Source organism: Arvicanthis niloticus, chromosome 15 (assembly GCF_011762505.2).
Source record: "Arvicanthis niloticus isolate mArvNil1 chromosome 15, mArvNil1.pat.X, whole genome shotgun sequence".
NCBI lineage: Eukaryota > Metazoa > Chordata > Mammalia > Rodentia > Muridae > Arvicanthis > Arvicanthis niloticus.
In genome coordinates this window covers 5,206,163-5,231,498 of record NC_047672.1, presented here as the reverse complement: position 1 = coordinate 5,231,498, position 25,336 = coordinate 5,206,163, and the positions used below count along the sequence as shown (strand labels likewise).

Genomic DNA, 25,336 nt, shown 5'->3' with positions numbered 1-25,336 from the left:
GCTGGGACTCAAACTTGAGACCTCTGCAAGAGCAGCAAGTGCTGTTGAGTGCGGAGCCGTATCTGCAGTCTCTGTTTCTCTAAAACAATATAACATTCAGTGTACCTATAACTGTGCGCTGTTCAGTTGTATAGTGCCCTGGATTACTTCAGTTAATCCAGTTAATCACAGGCTTTCTCATACCTTTATTTTTTAATGAACTGATCAATTCACACATTTTTGGATTAATATTTTGTATGTATTCTAGCAGATTCCTTACTATCTTCTGCTAATTCTCAGCTACTTTTTTAAATCTCAGTATTTTCTATCTGTGATGTTGTGCTAACGGGTCAATGCTGTGTGATACCTGTATTAAAGCTTCTCTGATATAATATCATCAGCTTAAAACTCATCAAACTCGAGAGAAATAAAAAGAACAGCTCTTGTTGCTTCAGAGCTATCACCTGGCTCTGTGACTGTTTGGAAGTGTTCCTTGGATCCTTTAATCTGCCAAAAATGTCAAGCTCTGCAGATTCAAGGCAGTGCCTCTGTTGTTTTAAAGATACCTGGTCCCATTGCTTTATAGATTACACACATAGAAGAAAAGAGAGGGTAGGGTCCAAGTGAAAAGCGTGAATGCATTATTTAAGGGAAGCTAAGGGTGATAATACAGGAAAACTGTAGATTAAGATGATCTTTAGGTTAATCCCATAGTTGGAGGAAATGAGAAAGACTGTGGACCTTGTTGCTTGGATAGAATGGATATGGATAAGGAGACAGGGGAACTTTTCTCCAGACTTGGTGATAGATTAGGTATAAATTTCTTCTATTGATAGAAAATTTTCTAGGTACAAGGCTTAGATCCAGTCCTTCTTTAACTGTTTTTTTTTTTTTTTAAAGGTGATCTGAGAAGTTTAGCCTGTGAGTTAAGGGGGGGCCTATAGCAAATTCATGGCTCTGTGTTTATTGTTAGGATGTTTTCTAGATTTTAATTAGAAATAGCTGAGAGTAATTAATGGAAAACAGTCCAGATTGCTTTGCATAGATAGTTGATTTTCAAAAACATCAGAGGTCCACAGAATTGATGGTACAGATATTTCTTCATTAAAGATCATTTGACTAGAGACCTGTTTGCTCCTGACAGCTTCCTTTTCTTAGATTATAAGAAGAGATTGAGCATCTTTGGAGTTACTCCAGCAGTGGTGAGACAGCCACTAGGCAAGTATTGCCTCTTTTCATCTACAGACAAAATACTGTCCAGAAAAGGACACACTTTCGGAATAGTTGACTGATTATATCTGCCAAGACAGAATAATCAGCCCTTAATAATTCTGCATCACTAGGTCTGTCAGATGATCCTGGGCCAGAAGGCTGAAGATTGGATGGTCCAACGTTTTGTAGTATAGGGACTGTCCAGGTGTTCAGTAGTCTCTATAAATTGGCTAAGTTTTAGAAGCCATGCTTTGTGCTTCCCATATCTTCAGTTAATTCAGTTATTTTGGATTTCTGACGGGGTTGAAGACTTATAGTCTCATAGCCAACTGAGGCTATTTACTTTGAGAGAACAAATTTGAGAGGATGGTTTTTAGATGACATTAATTCTAAAGCCAGGATATAAGCCAGGTATAGAACTATAGTCTTTTAAGTTATGATAGATGACATTGGTTTTTTTATTGACAATAATATTGGACTGGGTATTAGGTCTATCTTGTACCTTACAATTACAAAATGGTAATAGTTGTGCTCAATTTATATCTGAGATAAAAGAGTCTTTTAATTGGACAGAAAGGGGGAAGTATTGTGGATACCCCTGGTCTTGTATTCTGATGCTAATTCCGCTTTCTGGGAGGGGCTGCAGACGAGGAGTGAATCAGTACACAGGTAACTTCTTGTGACCCTTCTGCTCACCTTAATTTGTAAAATAAAGGCTAGAGATGGTGATTGGGCAGAGAAGGCTAGGTGGAGCGGAAAATTTGGAGGAGAGGGAGAGAGAGGAAGAAGGGAAAGAGAAGGAAGGAGAGGAGAGATGGCAGCAGACGTTCGTGTCTCTAGCAGTCTCAGGTAGTTATTCATATCAAGGTTAGGTAATTGAGTTAACAATTCTAATTTTCTGGGCATCTTGTGTATTGAGTATTTGCTAATATATAAATCCATTGGATAATCTTTAAGCACTAAGAGTCTTATTTCTACTGGGTCTGGGGTTGAGCCGAGTACTATGAGGGTGTCGAGGTTGATACAGGGCCCATGTCTAGAACCATGGATGCCATGGAACTGATCGGTGGGGGCAGCAGCCACGCCAATGTCTTGTGGGCTCGGGCTGGCACCACTGGACAGTCAGTGCCACCCTTAGTGCAGGAACCATAGAGTGGGAACATGGTAGCCAGACCAGGAACTAGCTGAATCAGCTACTTTTAAAAATACCTCCCACTACAGGGGTAGTGGCATAAAAATTAATCATTAAGTTGATTTTGTGGTACCTTTGACTGTAAATTATTTTGGGAGGCCTGTAATTCAGGACAGACACTGAGAAGAATGGCTAAAACACACCACTGACATTGAGGCTAGAGAGTTTCCAGAGGGCCAGAGACTTAAGGAGAGCCTTTCAGGACATGAGACAGATGAAGAACTGGAAGGACTGGGAGGGATTTGCAATATTTATGTACTTATATAGTCAATTAGCTGGTAAGTTTCTGAATGAAGACAAAAAATATGGGGTCTAGGAGGCTCAGGAGAGGAAGAGTCGGTGAAGAAGCTATCCTGATGAAGTATGCCTGCTACATAAAAAGATATGGAAAATGATACATTTTTTTTCTGTCTGCAAACTTTTCCTTTCTTGGACAATGCTTTTGAATTGTTGAAATGCTATCTAAGGTTGTCTTAGTTAAAAGTTTTACTTCTGTGAACAGACACCATGACTAAGGCAAGGCGACTCTTATAAGGACAACATTTAATTGATTGTTGGCTTACAGGTTCAGAGGTTCAGTCCATTATTATCAAGGCAGGAGCATGGCAGCATCCAGGCAGGCATGGTGCAGGAGGAGCTGAGAGTTCTACATCTTCATTTGAAGGCTGCTAGCAGAATACTGGCTTCCAGGCAGCTAGGATGAGGGTCTTAAAGCCCACACCCACAGTGACACACACACTCCAACAGGGCCACACCTTCTAATAGTGCCACTCCCTGGGCTGAGCATATACAAACCATCACAAAGGTAGTTTAGGTTGCTTTAAGAAGACCTTATCATTTCCTGTACTTATAAAAACTAAAAGAAAAGTGGATAACTTGGTTTTGTAACAGAAATGTCTGTTGACATTGTCTACCTGCATTTCACAATGGTTCTGTGGTTCTAAGTTTTATTTTCTTGAGACTAGGTATTTGTAAAATTTTAATTTACATGTATCAGTTAAACAACATTTTTCAAAAAAAAAATTCACAACTCACACTCTATATGTTATACACACACTATATGTTATAATGAAATTTATAGTTGGGTTTTTGTTGAAATCAAGAAGATGTTCTTTGAAAGGTTATTCCATTCAGCAATTGAATTTTTAAACCTTTGTATTTTTGGTATATTTTTAGATACATTCATTAAACATTTTGTTGGGAGATAAAATAGTAATGTTATAAATATTTTTGCAGATGAACAAGAAGATGAGGATGCCATAGTCAACAGGATATCGTATGTATTCTAAAATTGTTCTGTTTATAGTTTTGAAGTTAGAGTCTGAAGGAAGTAACTGCCTAATGTACTAATACTTTTCACATTCTTAAAAAGCACTCATAAAGCGAACCGGTGGTGGCGCAGCGCGTAAGGCACCGGCCTGCAGAGGGCGCTGGGCCCTCTGCGCGCTCTCTCTCTACCTGCGCGTTCGAATCCCGCTGCATCCCGTTTGTCTCCTCCTACGTCTCATGGGAAAAAAGAAAACTCTCATAAATAAGTACACATGGTTAATTCAGGGTGCCATCCCTGGGCTGGTAGTCTTGCGTTTTATAAGAAAGCAAGCTGAGCAAGCCAGCGGAACTAAGCCAGCAGGTAACATCCCTCCATGGCCTCTGCATCAGCTCCTGCTTCCTGACCTGCTTGAGTTCCAGTCCTGACTTCCTTTGGTGATGAACAGCAATATGGAAGTGTAAGCTGAATAAACCCTTTCCTCCCCAACTTGTTTCTTGGTCATGATGTTTTGTGCAGGAATAGAAACCCTGACTAAGACACAAACTGTCAGCTGTTTGCAAACTCTCTGAACAGTGAGCAGAGACTGTTTGGTTAGTGATACATTTGCTCAGTTGCCTTAAAGGTTCCTTATTTGTGAGGGGAGATATGATAGAAATGGGCTTTAATTTTTGAAGTGTCAAACTGAATAGCAAACAGTTAAGTTCTTTCTATTAGATTTTGTTTACTAAAATGTGAAGTCTGGGCTGGAGTTATGACTCAGTAGTTAAAAGCACTGGCTGCTCTTGCAGAGGATCTGGGTTTGGTTCCCACAACATGGTGGCTCACAACCACCCCAACTCCAGTTTCAGAGAATCTGGCAGAGTGTCAAGGTCTCCATGAGAGTGTCATTGTCACCATAGGTAAATAGAGCCAAAGGGAGGGCCTACCAGGAGTGCTGGGAGCTGAGTTGGGGAAGGAGGATGTCTGAGTGTCAGGACAGTTCAGTCCAGAATGGGAAGCTACCCAGACAAGGAGATACGTATCCATATAGAGCTGGGATCAGTATGGGAGGAATTTGGTGCCTTGTAATGGTGGAGAGACTTGATTAAGGTCAATAGGAACCAAAAATTAAGTGGAAAAAAAAAAACCCCAACAAAAATAACTATTGAGTTTTTGTTTCCAGTTGGGGTGTCATTGTGAACACGAAGAGTAGTAGAACTGCAGTATAAAAGTGAGTGTGGCCATGTGCTTTCACATCCTCAGCTTTGTCTGTGTAGTAGTTTGAATATGCTTGGCCCAGGCTGTGGCCTTGCAGTATGTGTGGCCTTGTTGGAGGATATGTGTCGTTGTAGGTATGTCCTAGCTGCCTGCAAGTCAGTCTTCTCCTGTTTTCTTTTGGAACAATATGTAGAACTCTTAGCAACAAAGTCTTCCGTATTCCTACTATGGTGTCCCATTCAGCTCCACTTAAAGCATTCTATTGCTTTCCAAATCCAAAGGCCCCAAACCTACATTTTTCCAAACAAAAACATGATCAGGACTATCACAGCAATAATCCAGTCCTTGGTACCAATTTCTGTCTTAGTTTGGGTTTTACGGCTGTGAGCAGACACTGTGACCAAGGCAACTCTTATAAGGACAACATTTAATGGGGCTGGCTTACAGGTTCAGAGATGCAGTCCGTTATCATCAAGGCAGGAGCATGGCAGCATCCAGGCAGGAATGTGCAGGAGGAGCTGAGAGTTCTACATCTTGTTCCAAAGGCAAAAGGGAGAAGACTGACTTCCAGGCAGCGGCTACACCTCTGAATAGTGCCATTCCCTGGGCCAAGCATATTCAAACCACTACAGTCTGTCTCCTGAGGATTTTCTCAGTAGCAGGGACTCCATGTAATGCCCAGGCAGTGTTTAAACAGAATTCTCTACTAAGTCGAACCAGGACTCTTAAGGACTAATAGAAGGGCTGGATAGGGAAAGGCCCAGGTTAATTTTGTATTTTACTTGTACTGAATGTAAGAATTATTGGGATATTTTAAAGGAAACAGTCCTTTAAGGGTTTCTTACCAAATTGGGGACAATTTAAACATCAAAGTAAATAATTACTGTAATGGATTTGAAGCGACTGCATTTAGTAGGACGATCTTCAGTCCATCTGAATAGATTGGATATTTGACAAGAATAGGGTTCCCTTTTAGTTTCAATCTCATCTTCCTATAAAGTACTAACTGAAAGTAAGAGGATCTAAGAGTAGAACATCCTGGTAGTCACTGCCTTGACCTGGGACCAAGAAGACAGGGTCAGTAGAGAGACAGTAACCCCAAGTTACCTGTGGCCTGCTGAGAGAGTCACAGAGCTGCAGCTTGTGGTATTCCTGCCTTGTGGACATCAAACTACACTGGTCTAAGACCGAATTCCTCATCCCCACATTCAGCCTGCCTTCTGCAGATCATGAGACACCAACGTCTCACTTTATGCCACCGGTCTTTCAGTTGCCTCTGTCTCCTCTCCAGCTCCTTGTCAGGAGTTGTGTTGTTCTGCATCCAGTCTGACTTGTCTGACCATTGTCAGTGAGGTTTTCCTTGCTCATTGTATTTTCCGCAGTGCCTACCACCTTTAATATATTATGCAGTTATCTAGTAAATATTTGATTGCTTATTGTCTGATGCTCTCATAGCGTTAAGTGATGTTTAGAAGCCCCGTGAAGGCTAAGAAGGCTGTCTTATCTACTGCTCAAACATGCCGAGTATAGTGCTGGCTTACAATCAAGTGCTTGGAAACATCTGTGTAGTGACTGAGCATCACCAAGTGACTCCCTGGATCAGTCTGTGGTATGTGCACTAGCAGAAGGTCCTTGAGGTGGTTGCCTCTGGGTGATCCTGATGATAATACATTCTGATGCTCCCACTGGTTAAGAACTTCTGATCAGAGTGAGTGCTTGAGGGCTGAATTCACAAAGCATGCTTTTATTGATTAGCCAGATAAAGACTGTGACAGTTATTTTTCTCATCACTGACAAAATACTAGTCAGGAGCTAATCAGAAAGGTTTATTTTTAAGCAGTCTCACAGTCCACAGTGTTGGCACTATATGTTAGTGTTTTGTTACTTGCAGATGGACCAGAAAATAGAGCAAATGTACAAGCTGGATCCAGAGGTGGATGAAACCTAGTGACCTATATTTGCCAGCCAGGAAGCGTAGCAGTTTTCAAGTGGTGCCATAGGTAGTGGCTGCGTTCTTAAAACATAAGCGTGTGGTGACATTTCAGATTCAAACCAAGCCACTTAGGACGATAGTCGGAACATTTCACAGAGTGCAGTTAGGAAGGAGGGAATGCTGGAGAGGCTGTACTCGAATTTTAAGAGGGAAGTGCTTATCCATTTGAAATACCCAGGGTCCAGCATTTGAGGTCCTGCTTCTTGTTTGCTACCTGGGAGTGTGTGGCAGGTTTGCTGACGTGATTTAAGGTGGTCTTGCTGCATTTGTCACTACTCTGTGACGCTACTTTACCTGTGACCTAGAGACTATGGCTCTCTGAGCTGTTGGTGTCATTTAGCATTCAAGTAAAGCTTGCATCTCCTTGAGGAAACAATCTCAACTGCCAGATGGTCAAGGAAATATCTTTGTTGTATTACTACCATAATCACCAAAGGTACAATAGTCTGCAAAGATGATCTTTTTACTACTCGATGTTAGAAGATGACATTTCTGAAAGTTTTATGGTTGTACAAGCAATGCCGCTCTACTTTTTCAGCTCAGGGCCTTATTTTAAGGACCCTTTCTAGGCTGAGAGGCTCTTTGTGGGCAGCAGGAGTGGTTTTCTGCTCTCTGGGTAGATCTAGCACAGTGGCAGAGTGTGGAGTAGAGGCTCCATAGCTGTTGAAAAGCAGATTACAGTAATGATGACCACATACACTGGATTTTCTGGGCCTCTTGTGACTTGCTGATTTATCCCTTTGTCTCATAAGTGAACTTTTGTCAGGTCATGGGTTCCAGTATTGGATTTGGAAGTAATGTTTCCTGGTGTGTGGTCAGAGTATTATGGGAGCTAAGAGAAAAGACAAGTTGATTCTACTGAGAGGAATAAGAAGGTAGGAATTGAGGGACACATTACAGGCAAGTGGCATTTGAGATATGTCTTTCTATTTATTTAGGCACATTTTCCTTGTGCAGTGTTGTAGGGACACTGTAGAGTAAAAGAGCAGTCTGTGGGCAGAGGCCTGGAACTCATAAGATCCATTTGAGGGTTAGGAAGCAGGTGAGGGAGTAAATATAAGATGAAACGTGTCCTACTGAGGGCCTAGTATATTGGGAGGCCTGTGCAGGTCCTGGGATGGTGAGTATTTGGATTTGACCTTGTTGGCAGAGTTGATATTAATTAGGGTGATGGTTCTCTCTGGACTGGGGCTGGACATCCAGCTGAGCAACTTTTGAATACTTTTCCAAGACATGTATTCTTCATTCTACTGGATCAATTCATGATGCTTCTGTGTCTGAGCTGAATTTTGTTTGGAGTGTTCCATTGATCTACATTAAGTAGTTGGCTTTTTATTAACTGAACCCAGGACTTTCCAGGGCATTTGTGGCTGCGTAGATATGCACTTCTGCTGTTTGCCACAGGATGGCATTAAATGCAGGGCTACTTGATTAAATGCATGATAGGGACATTCAGTACGACATAAATTTTTTCTTACGTTTATTTTCATATTCTTTCAATATTACTTTAACATGATTGATACTCAAGTTTTATCTTTAATGCTAAATAAGTTTCTTTTGCCATTACTGCTGCTATCTTGCTGCCTGCCTGCCTTCTTTCTTCCTCCCCTACCATCCCCTCTTTTCTTCTCTTTTTTCTTTCTTCCTTTCCCCTTCCATATCCCCTTTCTCTCTCTCCCCTCCCTCATTCTCCCCTCTTTTTCTTACTATGTTGCCCTGGCTGGCCTGGCATTCCCTATGTAGACCAGGCTGGCCTTGGACTCAACAGAAATCCACCTTCTTTTGCTTTGTCATTTACTTTTTAAAAAAATTCTTTTCAAAATTAGGTGTGTGTTATAAAAGAATTTAAAACTTTTCAGAAATGTGTAACTGAGAAATGAAAGTCCTTCATGATTGTAGTCTCTGTCCTGTGGGTTGTTATAAATGATGATAGATTTTGAAATAACATATTTCCTGATAATATGTAAGCATTTCTTAGTGTGAATAGAAAGCCTGCTTTGTATTTATGGTCAAATTTTTTCAGTTTGTTTTGCTGACTTAATAAATAAGTAAAGGCCCTTTTCATACATTGAAGCTGTATTATCTAAGAAGTATTGAAGTAGTGTTTGAAATATTGATTAGTATTGTTCACTACTTCTCAGCTGTTTACTACTGTAATTTAACCATGTTTAATGAGATTATTAGGGGCTGATGAGATGGCTCAGTGTATCAAGTTACTTGCTATGTGAGCTTGGTACCTGAGTTCAATATTGGCATCTTGTGTAAAGGTAGAAGGAGGAAGCAGACTCCACATAGTTGTCCTCTGACCTTACATGTGTGCCACAGCACCCCGCTCCACTGGCTTCATACACAGGTATGCATGCATGCACGCACACATGCATGTGTGTACTCACCAATCGTAATGATAATTCTTAAAACTGTTCAGCACTGTCTTCAGTATATAGACCTTTCAGGGGCACTTTTTTAAGGCACTTTTTGCCTGGTTGCACTTTGCAGATCTTACACATGCCATTTATACCTCAATTGCATATCTGTAGTGGGATTCTTTTTTTTTTTTTTTTTAATTTTTATTAATCATTCTGTTTGTTTACATCTCAAATGATATCCCACTTCTCAGTTATCTCCTTCACCAACCCCCCATCCCATGATATCCCACTTCTCGGTTACCCCTCCTCCATCCCCCATTCCACATATGTCCTCCCCCTCCTTTTTGCCTGTATGATAGTGCACCCCCACCTACTCACACTCTCCTGTCCCACCATTTTAGCACCCCCCTACTCTGGGGCATCAAAGCTCTCTGGGACCAAGGGCCTCCCCTCTCATTGCTGTCAGGCAAGGCCATCCTCTGCTACATAAGTATCTGGAGCCAAAGATCCCTTTAGATACATTCCTTGGTTGGTGGTCTAGTCTCTGGAGAACTGTGGTAAGGCCAGCCTATGTTGTTCTTCCAGTGGGGTTGCAATCTCCCTCTGCTCTCCAGTCCTGCCAGCTCCCCCACCAGGATCCCTGAGTTCATCCTGATGGTTGTCTCCCAAGTATCCACCTCTGCATTGGTCAGTTGCTGGCCAGACCTCCCCAGAAACTACCACACATGGTTCCCGTCAGCAAGTGCTTCTTGACCACAGCACCAGTGTTGGGTTTGGTGTCTGCAGACATGGTGTATCCTCAGGTGGCCCTTCCTTCAGTCTCTGTTCCATTGTTTGTCCGGGATTCTTATGTAAGACTGGCTGGTGTGCCATGCTCACTACTCTGCAGACCCTCATAACAGATGCCTCTTCTCTTTTGCAGGTTGTTTCTGAGCACCTTCACTCTGGCGGTTTCAGGTGGTGCTGTTTTGCTTTTACCCTTCTCAATCATCAGCAATGAGATCCTGCTTGCTTTTCCTCAAAACTACTATATTCAGTGGCTGAATGGCTCCTTGATCCATGGTTAGTATACATTATTTGAGGGTTTTTTTTTTTTTCTGCTGCTCTGTAAGTTATAGGGTTTTCTTAGTTTCCTTTACAAGTTGTAACATCTTCCAGTAATCTGTTGTCTTAGTGAGGGTTTCTTGCTGTGATAAGACATCATGATCAAAGCAACTTGTGGAGGAAAGGGGAAAGGGTTTATTTCAGCTTATATTTCCACATCATAGTCTCTGTATCACTGAGGGAAGGCAGGCAGGAACCTGGAGGCAGGAGCTAATATAGAAGACATGGAGGAATTCTGCTTGCCGGCTTTCTTCTCAATGCTTGCTTAGCCCGCTTTCTTATATACTTGAGTACCACTTGCCTAGGGATGTCACTGACTATATTAGACTGGGCCACCCCATGTCAATCACTAATCAAAAAAAATTCCCCATAGACTTGCTCACTTAATGGAGGAATTTTCTTAATTAAGATTTCCTCTTCTCAGATATGTCTAGGTTGAGTCAAGTTGTCAAAAAAACCAACCAGTACAACTATCGAAGTCCTCAGTGAAGTCAGAAACCAGCTCTTCCTTACCATGCTCAAGTGGCTGTCACCCTTTGCTTAACCAAGAGACAGTTTTTATACTTACTGGAAGTTCTGCACTGTGTGTGTGTGTCAGTTAGCCATGTAGATGTGGTATGAAATAGTGTCTCACTATACCCTCAACTGGTCTGGAATTCACTGTGGAGGCCTTGAACTCATGGCAGTTCTCAGCTTCAGCCTTTCGAGTGTGGGATTATAGACATGAGCTACTAGCCTGGGGATTTACTGTGATTTTGATTCATTTAAATGTTTTAGGAAAAGACTTTTTGGTTCATCCAGTTATGTCAGAGGACTTTAGTTTCCACTGCAGATCAGACGGAGGAAAGGCTACAGTTGCTATTTTGTTTTCTTAGCCATTTTAAAACATGATAGAATAAAACACATTGTCAAGTTAAGAGTTTAATGTGATTTAAAAAGTAATGATGGTGGTTGGGTATGGTGTCACATACCTTTAATCCTTGTGCTGGGAGACAGAGGTATGTAAATCTCTGTGAGTTCCAGGTCATCTAGAACTGCTTGTAGAGACTGTGTTGCAAAATTAAAAACAAAAAACAAAAACCAAACCAACCAACCAAACAAAACATGACAGTGTAGACCACAAGATCTTTTCTGTTCAAGTGATGTAGATCTGTAGTGCAACTTTGGCTCATCCATTTTCTACCACACTTAGGCACTGTTGTTTGTCTCAGGTTACTGCTCTCTTTAGTAGAATAGATAGTAAAACACACCTTGCAAGCTTGCTTTTAGGAATGTTTCTAATAGAGAATATCTGCTTCTTAACAGGCAGTAAGTGATAGCTGTTGTATGAATTTAGTGTGTGTGCACTAACTGTTCTCTTCTAGGATAGTTCTTTATGGGATCTGTTAGACTGGATTATGGTTTGTGGGTACATAGATAGCTTTCTCATTACTATTCCTGTCCATACCATTTCTATTAGTGTTGGTTTTTGTGGCTAGTGTTGTGTTGTTAATTATATTGGTGTTATTAGTATCAAGCTAATTTTATTATGCTTATATAATTTATAGTTATATGGAGGGTATGATATATTGTTTATAAACACCAAAGGCATGTAAAATTGGGACATCTCACTGTGAGATATTTTTGTATGGACACAATGAAGAGGTGTTTTATAATAGTGAATATAGTTTATGAAACAATATCTTGAAGAGTAGTCAGTGACAAGTACTATTTTTTTTTTTTTTTTTACATTTTACATACTGATCACCACTCCCTTCCTCCTCTCTTCCCAGTCCCAGCCTCCCAAATCCCTTTCCCCATTATTGCCCCTTGCCTTCTCCTCAGAGAGCTCTGCCTTGGGTACCACCCCACCCTAGGGCATCTAGTCCTACCAAGACTAGGCACATCCTCTCCCACTGAGGTCCAGCCAGGCAGTCCAGGTAGGGGCAAGGGGACCCAATGGTAGGGAACAGAGACCAAGATAACTCCTGTCCCGCTTGTTAGGGCTCCACATGAAGACCAGGCAGCACGTTTGCTACACATGTGTGGGCTCTCGGTCCAGCTCCTGCATTCTCCCCGGTTGGTAACCCAGGCTCTGTGAGCCCCCATGGTCCCAGCGTAGTTGACTCTTTGGGTCTCCTTGTGGTGTCCTTGATGCCTCTGACTTAGTGACTTCTGTCTCCGACTCTTCCAGGCTCTGTTTGATGTTTAGCTCTGGTTTCTGCATTTGCCTGTATCTGCTACTGGATGAAGCCTCTCCAGAGATAGTTATGCTAGGTTCCTATCTCCAAGTGTAGCAGAGTATCATTAATAGTGTCAGAGGTTGACTTTCTCACATGGGACAAGTCTCAAGTTGGGGCAGTCACTGGTTGGCTGTATCCCAAGTCTCTGCTCCATCTTTATCCCTGCATATCTTGTAGGTGAGACAAATTTAGTAGGTGGGTTTATGTCCCTCTCCCTCCTCTGGAAATCCTGCCTGGCTACAGGAGGAGCCACTTTAGTCTTTACATCCCTCTCTAGGAGAATTTCAGCTAGGGCCACACCCTTAGGCTCCCTGCTGTATACTCTCCTGTCCCAGGCCTCCATCACCAGGTCACCAGAGATTTCTATTCCCATGCCGATTTCTATTCTCACTCCCAGCCCTCTCTCACCCCCCACATACCTCATTGCCATCCCTATTCTCCTCCTCACCTTCTCTCCTACCCAATTCCCTCTTTCCATCTATCTCCTATAACTACTTAGTTTTCCCTGAGTGGGATTCACATATCTTCCCTTGGGACCTCCTTGTTACTCAGTTATTTTGGGTATGTAGATTATAGCATGGTTGTCCTGAACTTTATGGTTAATGTCCACTTCTAAGTGAGTACATACCATATATATCTTTTTGGTTATCTCATGTTTCATCCATTTGTCTGCAAAATTTGTGATGTCTTTGTTTTTAATAGCTGAATAGTATTCCATTATGTAGATGCACCACATTTTCTTTATCCATTCTTCTGTCGAGGGACATCTAGGTTGTTTCTAGTTTCTGGCTATTATGAATAAAGCTGGTATGAACATAGTTGAGCAAGTGTCCCTGTGGTCTAGTGGGGGCACCTTTTGAGTACATACCTAGAATACTAAAATAGCTGAGTCTTGAGTTAGAGCTATTCCTAGTTTTCTGAGAAACCATCGAATTGATTTCCAAAGTGGTTGTACAGGTTTGCACTCGCCAGCAGTGGAGGAGTGTTTCCTTCACTCCACATCTTCATCATCATTGCTCACTCACTTGAGTGTTTGATCTTAGCTATTATGTGTATAAGAAGGAATCTCAGAGTCATTCTGATTTGCATATCTGGGATGAATAGGGACATTGAATATTTCTTTAAGTGCTTCTATGCTATTCGAGATTCTTCTGTGGAGAATTCTCTCTTTAGCTCTGTACTCCATTTTAAACTGGGTTATTTGGATTGTTGGTATCTGATTTCTTGAGCTCTTTATAAATTTGGATATTATCCCTCTGATGGCTGTAGGGCTGGTGAAGATCCTTTCCCAATCAGTAGGCTGCTGTTTTGTCCTATTGATGGTGGCCTTTGCCTTACAGAAGCTTTCAGTTTCATGAGGTCACATTTATCAATTGTTGATCTTAAGAGCCTGAACCACTGAGGTTCTGTTCAGGATATTGTCTCCTGTACCAATGAGTTCAGGGTGATTTTGCAAACCAAATTTAAACAATATCTTTCCTCTAATCTAGCCCTATAGAAGATATTAGAAGGAAGGTAACTAGACCCAAGAAATCATTAGAAATTAATAATTTCACAGCAAAACCAAAGAAGACACACACACACACACACACACACACACACACACACACCTAACATCAAAATACAGGAACCAACAACCATTGGCCATTAATATCTCTCAACATGAATGAATTCAGTTGACCAATAAAAAGACGGGCTAGCAGAGTATATGTAAACAGGATCTGTCATTCTGCTGCATACGAGAAACAGACCTCAGCAACAAGAGAAACATTACCTCTTTGTAAAGGGCTAGAAAAAGGTTTTCCAAGCAAAAGGACCCAAGAAACAAGCTGGAGTGGCCATTTTAATATACAGTAAAATAGACTTTCAACCAGTAGTAATAAAAAGAGATAGGGAAGAACACTTCATACTCATCAAAGGAAAAATTGCCCAAGATGACATCTCAGTCTGAACATCTATGCCACAGATGCAAGAGCACGCACATTCATAAGAGAAACATTACTAAAGCTTAAATCACACATCAAACACCACGCATTAACAGTGGGAGACTTCAGCACCCGACTTTCACCAATGAATAGGCCGCTGGAGCAGAAACTAAACCAAGAAATAATGAAACTAGCAGAAGTTATGAATCAAATGGACCTAATAGATATCTATAGAACATTTCACCCAAACACAAAAGAATATACTTTCTTCTCAGCACCTTGTGGAACCTTCTCCTAAACTGACCATGTACTCAGTCACAAAGCAAGGCTTAATTAATAGACACAAGAAGATTGAAATAATCCCTTGCGCTTTTATGAGATTGCCATGGATTAAAGCTGGACTTCATCAACAACAGAAACAACATGAAGCCTACAAACTCATGGAAACTGAACAACTTTCTACTCAGTGACCACCAGGTCAAAGAAGAAATAAAGAAGTCAGAGACTTTCAAGAATTCAATGAAAATAAGGCATGACATACCCAAACTTATGGGACACAATGAAAGCAGTCCTAAAAGGAAAGTTCATAGCACTAAATGCCTTCATAAAGAAATTGGACAGTTCTCATACTAATGATTTAAAAGTACACCTGGAAGCTCTAGGAAAAAAAAAGAAGCAAACACATTCAAGAGTAGATAATCAGGAAATAAACTCAGGGCTGAAATCAATCCATTAGAAACAAAGAGACCTATACAAAGAATCAACAAAACCAAGAGCTGGTTCTTTGAGAAAACCAACAAGATAGACAAACTCTTAGCCAGACTAATTAAAAGGCAGAGAGACAGTATCCAATTTAACAGAATCAGATATGGAAGGGGAGGAGTAACAGCAGGCACTGAGGAAATTAAAACATCATTAGGTCTTACTTCAAAAGCCTATACTCAACAAAGCTGGAAAAAATCTAGAAGAAATGGATAATTTTCTAGATAGATGCCACTTACCAAAGTTAAATAAAGTTCAGGTAAACTATTTGAATAATCCTATAACTCGCAACAAAAAAAATTTCAGACCAATTTCTCTTGAACATTGATATCAAAATACTCAAAAAAATACTTACAAACTGAATTCAAGAACACATCAAAGACATTGTCCACCATGATCCAGTAGGCTTCATCCTAGGGATGCACGGATGGTTCAATATATGAAAAGAATCCATCGATATAACCCACCATATAAACAAACTGAAATAAAAAAACCAAACAAACCAATGATCATCTCATTAGATGCAGAAAAAGTCTTTGACAAAATCTAAACTCCTTCATTTAAAAATCACAGAGAGCCCTTGTGGAGGCAGGAGCGGGGGAATGGAATAGGGGGTTCCTGGGTGGTGGTGGGGAATAGGGTGAGGGGATAAAATCTGAAATGTATTTAAAAAATAAATAAATAAATTTAAAAAATTTTCAAATCTTAAACAAAAAAAAATCACAGAGATCAGAGACACCTAAACATAATAAAAGCAATATGTAGCCGGGCAGTGATGGCACACACCTTTAATCCCAGCACTTGGGAGGCAGAGGCAGGCGGATTTCTGAGTTCGAGGCCAGCCTGGTCTACAGAGTGAGTTCCAGGACAGCCAGGGCTACACAGAGAAACCCTGTCTTGAAAAAAAAAAAAAAGCAATATGTAGCAAGCCAATAGCCAATATCAAATTAAATGGAGAGAAACTTTAAGCAATTCCACTAAAATTAGGGACAAGATAAGGCTGCCCACTCTCTCCCTAGCTGTTCAATATAGTAATTGAAGTTCTAGCTAAAGCAATAAGACAAATAAAGGAGATCAAGGGAATACAAATTGGAGAAGAAGTCAAAATATCATTATTCACATATGATATGATAGCATGCATAATAAGTGACCCCAAAAAGTTTTCCAGAGAACTCCTATAGCTGATAAACACCTTCAGCAAAGTGACTGGATACAAAATTAAATCAGCAGCCCTAATTTATACAAATAATAAACAGACTGAGAAGGAAGTTAGGCAGACAACACTCTTAGCCACAAATAGTATAAATTATCTTGGTGTAAATGTAACCAAGCAAGTGAATGACCTATATGACAAGAACTTTAAGTCTCTGAAGAGAGGAATTGAGGAAGATATCAGAAGATGGAAAGACCTTCCATGCTTATGGTTTGGTAGGATTAATATAGTGAAAATGACCATCTTACCAAAGCAATCTAGATTCAATGCCATCCCCATCAACATTCCAACACAATTCTTTGCAGACCTTGAAAGAGAAATTCTCAACTTCATATGGAAAAAAAAATTCAGGATAGCTAAAACAGTCCTGAGCAATAGAAGAACTTCTGGAGGTATCACCATTCTTGCTCTCAAGCTGTACTATAGAGTAATAGTAATAAAGATTGATAGTATTGGTATAAGAACAGCCAAGTTGATCAATAAAATTGGATCCAAGACCCTGAAATAAACCCATACACCTACAAACACTTGATTTTTGACAAAGAAGGCAAAACTGTACAACAGAAAAAAAGAGCACCTTGAACAAATGGTGATGGTCTACCTAGATGTAGGAGAATGCAAACAGATCTGTCTTCATCACCCTGCACAAAACTCAAGGCCAAATGGATCAAAGACATCAATGTAAAACTATACATACATCTAATATAAAGTGGGATATTTACTGTTTTTTTTTTAAGCAAAAGATTTTAGATTTTTTTTTCTAATTTTTGAGCTGCCTTTTGAGTTATTAGTAAAATGTCTTTAACAAAAATTCTGTGACTTGCTGTTTGACTTAGAAAAAGTTGTATCCATTGGGTGATGGTGGTGTATGCCTTTAATCTTGTCACTTGGGAGGCAGATCCAGGCGATCTCTAATTTCCAGAACAGCTAGGGCCACTCAGAGAAACTCTGTCTCTAAAAACCAAAAGAAACAAACTAACAACAACAAAACCAAAAACAGAAGGGGGGGAGGGGGAGGAGGAGGAGGAGGAGGAGGAGGAGGAGGAGGAGGAGGAGGAAGGGGAGGAAGGGGAGGAAGGGGAGGGAGAGGAGGGAGAGGAGGGAGAGGAGGAAGGGGAGGAAGAGGAGGAAGGGGAGGAAGAGGAGGAAGGGGAGGGAGAGGAGGGAGAGGAGGGAGAGGAGGAAGGGGAGGAAGAGGAGGAAGGGGAGGAAGAGGAGGAAGGGGAGGAAGAGGAGGAAGAGGAGGGAGAGGAGGGAGATGAGGAAGAGGAGGAAGAGGAAGAAGAGACTATGATGTTGACTATGTATCCAAAGTGCCTTGTTTGAATTATGTAATTTGGAGTCTCTAGCTGACAATGGAGAAGTAGAATTACTTCTCCATTTAGCACAGCCTTTACTGATGCTGACTGCTGAGAAAGCCCCACTCACTGTTAGCTGTCAGGTAGAGCTGGTTTTCATTTGCTGTGATAGTATTTGTATTCACGCTTCTAGAGAGCAACAGTGAGTCTGAAATGATTATCTGGGTCCTGTGGTTGTTGTGAACCAGCAAGTTGTTCCTCTAGAGGTATCTTTCTGTGAGACACAGGGGTCAGCTTTCTCTCTTCTGTTTTTGTGAGAGTACAGGAGGCATTATTGCTGAGATGATGACTGGGTGTGAGGAGGGGCAGCTGTGCTGCCAGCTCTAACTTTATTGAGCACAACAATAGTACATGCTCACTGTAGAATGAACAAGAGTATCAAAATATATAAAGCAGAAAACGGCATTGGCTTTTTTTTTTTTGTAGTACATATGTGCACCATGTGTCTGTAGCACATGCAACTTGAATCTTTTCAAGCACTGAAGCTGTGTTGATTATTTTTCTGCTCTTCATATTCATTGAAAACACTTTTAGTGCCTGTATCAGCTCTCATCTTACTGTTTTCAGGAGTGAGACCACGTACTCTACAGTGACCTTTGACAGATATGAGATGCGGGCTGAGTATCCCCATGCAGAGCAGCTTTCTCCCTCCTCAGGGCCCTTACTTAACTGTCTTCTGCTGGCTTCCCAGGGGATTTTTCACAGTGACTTTTGAGTTTCTCACAATTTTCATAGATAATTATGATGGAAATCATTAGCGTAATAAGTATCGTTGCCAAACTATTTTCTAGAAGTACTTGTCTGTATTCTTCTGACAGATGGTGTAGGTGCCTTTGTTTCTAACATAAACCCAGTAGCATCAAATACTGATGTCTTTGTTGCTAAAGATATGACTTAAGAAATAGCTTCCCTGGTTATCATCAGAAAAATTAGTGATCTTTCTGTGCAGAAGATCCTCTTCCACCATGAATGTAACAAACACTAACTTTCTTCTTGTCAACATTTTTTTTGTTCTTGCCTGTTTATTCCACCAGGAGTTTATAGCGTAGTTTTGTATCTCACTCTTCAAAGCTCACTGTCTCAGTGCACCAGTTTATTAGCCTCCCCCTCCCTTTCAGTGCCTTTTTTGTTTGTTTGTTTGTTTGTTTTTTGGTTTTTCGAGACAGGGTTTCTCTGTTAGCCCTGGCTGTCCTGGAACTCACTCTGTAGACCAGGCTGGCCTCAAACTCAGAAATCCGCCTGCCTCTGCCTCCCAAGTGCTGGGATTAAAGGTGTGCGCCACCACCGCCCGGCGTTTCAGTGCCTTTAGTATGCTACGTTTTTACTTTAGAAATTAGCCCATGAGGGCCTGTTTCTTGACCTTGTAGTCAGCTAGACCTAGCTTAGAATTTCAGCTGTCTGTTTTACTGTTAGGGACCCTGAACAAACTTAAAAATTTCAAGTCAACTTGTGTTTTATCGGAAGACAGTAGAACAAGAACTAGTTGACTGTGTTTCTATGTGTGGAGACTAGAATATATGTAGAGTATAAAGTGCCTGCCTTAGCTAATGCCTGTGCCAGAGCAGGATGGAGTAAACAGCATGTTTTCACGAGTCCACTGGTGACGACCAGTGTCTGGAGAAGGAGGCCCACTGTTCATCCACAGCCACCCGCTGTCCTTTTGGGTTATCTCGTCTTCTTTATCCTCTTGTCTGTTAGACCTCCTCTTTCCAGGGACACTTGGGCGACTTTTCCCATGAGATACAGGTATCTTACTTTTTAATTATTGTCCTGAGAGGGCTGTAGAGCTAAAGCCACCCGCATACCTGTAGAGACTGCAAATGGTATTGACTAACTAGACAAGGGGCCCCTCTTCAAGATCAATATACAAGAACAATTTACAAGTGGGAGCCTTGAGTATTTGGGACACTTCTTTGGAATCATTTGCTTTATTAGAGCTTATGCTAGGCCACATGTATATCTTTTTATTTGATAATACACAGTTCTTTTGTGCATGCCTAGCGTTTTGGATTAAGAGCTCAGGCCTATCTTAGCTCCAAGGTCAAGCACTTATACTTGGTGAAAGCCCAGTATCGGGCCAAGAGCTGATTTTCAAAAGGCAAGTAGTTATCCAAATAGAGTAACTTCCACTGTGATTCTTCCATTGAGCATACCATACATTTTAAGCTGGAATGAAGAAGCAGAGGTGTCAAAGTGACATCATTTGCATAAATAAAATAGGACTAAAAGGATAAAAAGGGGACAGAAAAATCCATTTGTAGTGTTCACCTTTTGTGTCTTGGCACTGTTAATTTTTTATTTTGGAAGTTATCCCAAGATTTTACTTCACAGTGACTACTTTTCTGCCATGTGTGCTTAAAATTAAAAATTAAAAATAGTATAAATTTAAAAGAGAGGAGAGTGATAGAATTAAGTTTCTAGTCTTAAACTCTGGGCAAAATTCTCCAGTTTTGGAGGTGTTTTTCTTCAGTGGTGCCCAGTGTGTTTGCTTCAGTTGTGTTTGCTGGCGTGGAGCTATACATTGACAATCGCAGTGTCCAGCTCGGGTTCAGTTGTTAAAATGAGCCCCAGTGACCTGGCTAATCTCTGTGAGTACTTAATTTTGATGCCAATGAATCTGCCTTGTTAAATGAAGAGGTTGAGAAAAAGAGTACTTACAATCAGATGTACCTCTACCTCACCATTTATTTTGCAGTATAAAGGCTCAAATCCAGGGAATTTGCTCACTGCCTTTTCTTGTGAGTCTATCAGATCAACAGAGGCTCTAAACTCAGGTTCTCTCGAGTTGAATATTGTATTTCGAACTATTTTATGACACCAGCAGGTGGCGGTAGAAGATAAAGAACCTTATGGCAAACCAGTAATTTGGTCTTGTGTTTGAATCTTCAACTGAACTGTCTTTTGGGGCTAGGCATTGGCTACTTACTGTCAGTGGCCTGCTGTGGATACTGACTCTGACTAACTACCTTTCTCAAGCTTTCCATTCTATTGTATTGAAGCGCACAATTTTAGTTTTTGAAGTGGAGAAATTTGACAGTTTTTATATTATAAATTAAGATTATATATATATATATATGTGTGTGTGTGTGTGTGTGTGTGTGTGTGTGTAAAGTCAATAACAGTAATTTTCAATTGTATCAGAATTGTAGAATGCTTTTAAGGGAAAGACAATAAATTCATTGGGCTTCGAAAAGTTGACAGGCCACTTTGCAATGCATATTGAATACACATATATTCTTCTTCCCCCAGAAAGGACTAGCCTTAAAGTCAGTGCTTTGCCTCCACCTCCCAAGTTCTGTCATTAGAGGTGCCACCACTCCTGGTTCTTACAGTTTGGGGGAGTGAGTCTGGGTCCTCATACTCATGCAGCAAACCCTCCATTGACCATACTGACTTGCTAACCCTAGCTTAGTTTTAAATGAATGAATTGGTTAATAATAATAATGATTATTATTATTTTTGATCTGTGAGTTTTTGCCCAAGGCAAATTTGAGTTTTTTGACTTTTGGCCTACAGAGAATAATGTGGATTTCTTGTTCTGCAAATATATATATGCATAGGTCAATAATAAGAATAAAAATTCTCTTTTTATGCTACAAATGACAGTTTATTTTCTGTTTATGAAAATATAGCAGACATTAGTATTCATATATTTGTATTTGATAACTTTTCTGAGGCTGATGTTTGAATGGTGTATAGCCAGAAACATATCCTGGCTTGGGTCTCCAGCTCAGTTTATCTTTGTTGTTTTCTTCCCTTTTAATGGATTTTATGAGCAAAACTTATGTGATACAGAGATCTGGAGATTCAGGCATGTCACAAAGGTGCTTAAATATACACTTAAGATTTTTAGTGCACTCCTGTGCCTTTTATAGAAGATTTAGACCATGCGAAGAGGTAGAGAGGAAGAAGACTGCACCACTCTGCTCTATTTGTGTTGTTAAATAAGTTGTGTCTCTCTTGGCAATTTATTTTTATGCTTAGTTTAAAACATACTTATTTGTTTTATATGTCTTTATGTATATGTGTGGGTGTGTGTATGTGTGTTATGTGTGTGCTGTGTCATGCGTACTCCTGATCACACAAAAGTGAGAACCAGAGTAGTATACTAGAAGTCTTCCTTTATCATCTTTCATCTTATTTCCTTGAGATAGGGTTTCTCACTGAACTGAAAGTGCAAATGTTTGGGGTGGCTGGGCAGGAAGTGCTTGGGATGCCCCTGTCTCTGTGCCCCAGTGCCTGGCTTCTTGTCTGGGTGCTTGCATTCAGACTCAGGTCCTTATGCTTGTAGAGTAAGTGTACTTAGACAGTGAGCCAGGTCTCCAATTCAGCTGAGTGTTTTGTCACTATTATTTTTTTTATTGGATATTTTATTTACATTTCAGATGTTATCCCCTTTCACCATTTCCCTCCCACCCAGGAGCCCCCTATGCCATCCCCCATCTTCCTGCTTCTATGAGAATGTGCCCCGACCCACCCACTCCCACCTCCCTGCCCTCAAATTCCCCCCACACTGGGGCATCCAGCCTTCACAGGACCAAGGATCTCCTTTCCCACCTATGCCCAAAAAGGCCATCCTCCTTTACATATACAGCTGGAGCCATGTGTTCCTCCCTGTATTGCTCCCAGGCTGCTTGTTCAGTCCCAGGGAGCTCTGGTTGGTTGGTATTGTTGCTCTCCCCATGGGTCCCCCACTTCCGCAAACCATTTCAGTTCCTTCAGTCTTCTCTCTGACTCCTCCATTGGGAACCACTTGATCAGTTCAATTGTTAGCTGTGAGCATCCACCTCTGAATATGTCAGACCCTGACAGACCTCTAAGGAGACAGCTAGATCAGGCTCCACTGCACATGCACTTCCTGGCAACCACATCAGCATCTATCTTTGGTGACTGCACATGGGATAGATACCCAGGTGGAACAGTCTCCAGATGACCACTCCTTCAGTTTCTGTCCCACACTGTGTCTCCATATTTGCTCCCATGAATATTTTGTTACTCCTTCTAAGAAGGACTGAAGCACCCACACTTTGGTCTTCCTTCATGAGCTTCATGTGGTCTGTGAGTTGAATCTTGGGTATTGTGAGCATTTGGGCTAATATCCACTTATCAGTGAGTGCATACCATGTGTGTTCTTTTGTGATTGGGTTACCTCACTCAGGATGATATTTTCTAGTTCCATCCATTTGCCTGAGAATTTCATGAATTCATTGTTTTTAATAGCTGAGTAATACTTCATTGTGTAGATGTACCACATTTTCTGTATCCATTCTTCTGTTAAAGGACATCTGGGTTCTTTCCAGTTGCTGGCTATTATAAATAAGGCTGCTATGAACATAGTGGAACATGTGTCCTTGTAATATGTTGGAGCATCTTCTGGTTATATACCCAGGAGTGATATAGTTGGGTCTTTAGGTGCTATGTCCAATTTTCTGAGGAACCACCAGACTGATTTCCAGAGTGGTTGTACCAGCTTGCAATCCCACCAACAATGGAGGAGTGTTCCTCCATTTACATCCTCGCCAGCATCTACTATCACCTGAGTTTTTGATCTTAGTCAATTCTGACTGGTGTGAGGTGGAATCTCAGGGTTTGATTTGCATTTCTCTGATGACTAAGGATGTTGAACATTTCTTTAGGTGCTTCTCAGCCATTGGAGTTTCCTCAGTTGAGAATTCTTTGTTTAGCTCTGTACTCCATTTTTAAATAGGGTTATTTGGTTGTCTGGAGTTTAATTTCTTGAGTTCTTTGTATATATTAGATATTAGCCCTCTATCAGATGTGGGATAGGTAAAGATCTTTTCCCAATCTGTTGGTTGCTGTTTTGTCCTATTGACAGTGTTTGCCTTACAGAAGCTTTGCAATTTTATGAGGTCCCTGTCAATTCTTGATATTAGAGCATAAGCCAGCGTATCTGGTTTTATGTGGAGGTCCTTTATCCACTTGGACTTGAGCTTTGTACAAGGAGATAAGAATGGATTGATTTTGCATCCTTCTACATGTTGACCTCCAGTTGAACCAGCACCATTTGCTGAAAATGCTGTCCCTTTTCCACTGGATGGTTTTAGCTCCTTTGTCAAAGATCAAGTGACTGTAGGTGTGTGGGTTCATTTCTGGATCTTCAGTTCTATTCCATTGATCTTCCTGCCTGTCTCTGTACCAATACCATGCAGTTTTTATCACTACTGCTCTGTAGTACAGCTTGAGGTCAGGGATGGTGATTCCCCCAGAAGTTCTTTTATTGTTGAGAATAATTCTTGTTATCCTGGGTTTTTTGTTATTCCAAATGAATTCGAGAGTTTCTCTTTCTAACTCTGTGAAGAATTGAGTTGGGATTTTGATGGGGGTTGCATTGAATCTGTAGATTGCTTTTGGCAAGATGGCCATTTTTACTATATTAATCCTGCCAATCCATGAGCATGGGAGATCTTTCCATCTTCTGAGATATTCTTTGATGTCTTTCTTCAGAGACTTGAAGTTCTTGTCATTCAGATCTTTCACTTGCTTGGTTAGATTCACAGCAAGGTATTTTATATTCTTTGTGACTATTGTGAAGGGTGTCATTTCACTAATTGCTTTCTCAGCCTTGGAGTAGAGGAAGGTTGCTGATTTGTTTGAGTTGATTTTATATCCAGCCACTTTGCTGAAGTTGTTTATCAGATTTAGGCGTTCTCTGGTGGAAGTTTTGAGGTCACTTAAGTATACTATCATGTCATCTGCAAATAGTGATATTTTGACTTCCTCTTTTCCACTTTTTATCCGTTTGACCTTCTTTGACAGTCTAATTGCTCTAACTAGGACTTCCAGTACTATATTGAATAGGTAGGGAGAAAGTGGACAGCCTTGTCTAGGCCCTGATCTTAGTGGGATTGTTTCAAGTTTCTCTCCATTTAGTTTGATGTTGGATACTGGTTTGCTGTATATTGCTTTAACTATGTTTAGATATGGGCCTTGAATTTCTGATCTTCCCAGGACTTTTACCATGAAGAGATGTTGAATGTTGTCACATGCTTTCTCAGCATCTAGTGAGATGATTATGTGTTTTTTCCTTTGAGTTTGTTTATATAGTGGATTATGTTGATGGATTTCTGTATATTAAACCATCCGTGCATTCCTGGGATAAAGTCTACTTGATCATCATCAATGATTGTTTTGATGTGTTCTTGTATTTGGTTTGGGAGAATTTCATTGAGTATTTTTGCATCGATATTTATAAGGGAGCTTGGTCTGAAGTTTTCTTTCATTGTTGTGTCTTTGTGTCATTTAGTTATGAGCATAATTGTGGCTTCATAGAATGAATTGGGTAGTGTTCCTTCCATTTCTATTTTGTGGAATAGTTTGAAGAGAATTGGTATTAGGTCTTCTTTGAAGGTCTGATAGAATTCTACACCAAAACCATCTGGTCCTGGGATTTTTTTTTTTTTTTTTTTTAGTGGGGAGACTTTTATTAACTGATGCTATTTCTTTAGGGGTTATAGGACTGTTTAGGTGGTGTATGTGCTCCTGATTTAACTTTGGTACCTGGTATCTCTCTAGAAAAATGTTG

General features: G+C 40.7%; 1 protein-coding gene across 4 annotated transcripts in view; it reads left to right on the top strand.

The window, feature by feature from the left end:
* The window catches only part of Lmbr1 (limb development membrane protein 1), a 140,455-nt gene that overhangs the window by 18,661 nt on the left and 96,458 nt on the right, over window positions 1-25,336 (top strand). For 3 of the 4 annotated variants that reach the window (XM_034519153.2, XM_076913287.1, XM_034519146.2), the window contains exons 3-4: window positions 3,620-3,659; window positions 10,132-10,271. In XM_034519153.2, coding sequence (XP_034375044.1) covers window positions 3,620-3,659; window positions 10,132-10,271 — 180 coding nt within the window. Of the gene's footprint in view, window positions 1-3,619; window positions 3,660-10,131; window positions 10,272-25,336 lie in introns of those variants that run through there. The other variant, XM_034519154.2, reaches the window with a different exon arrangement.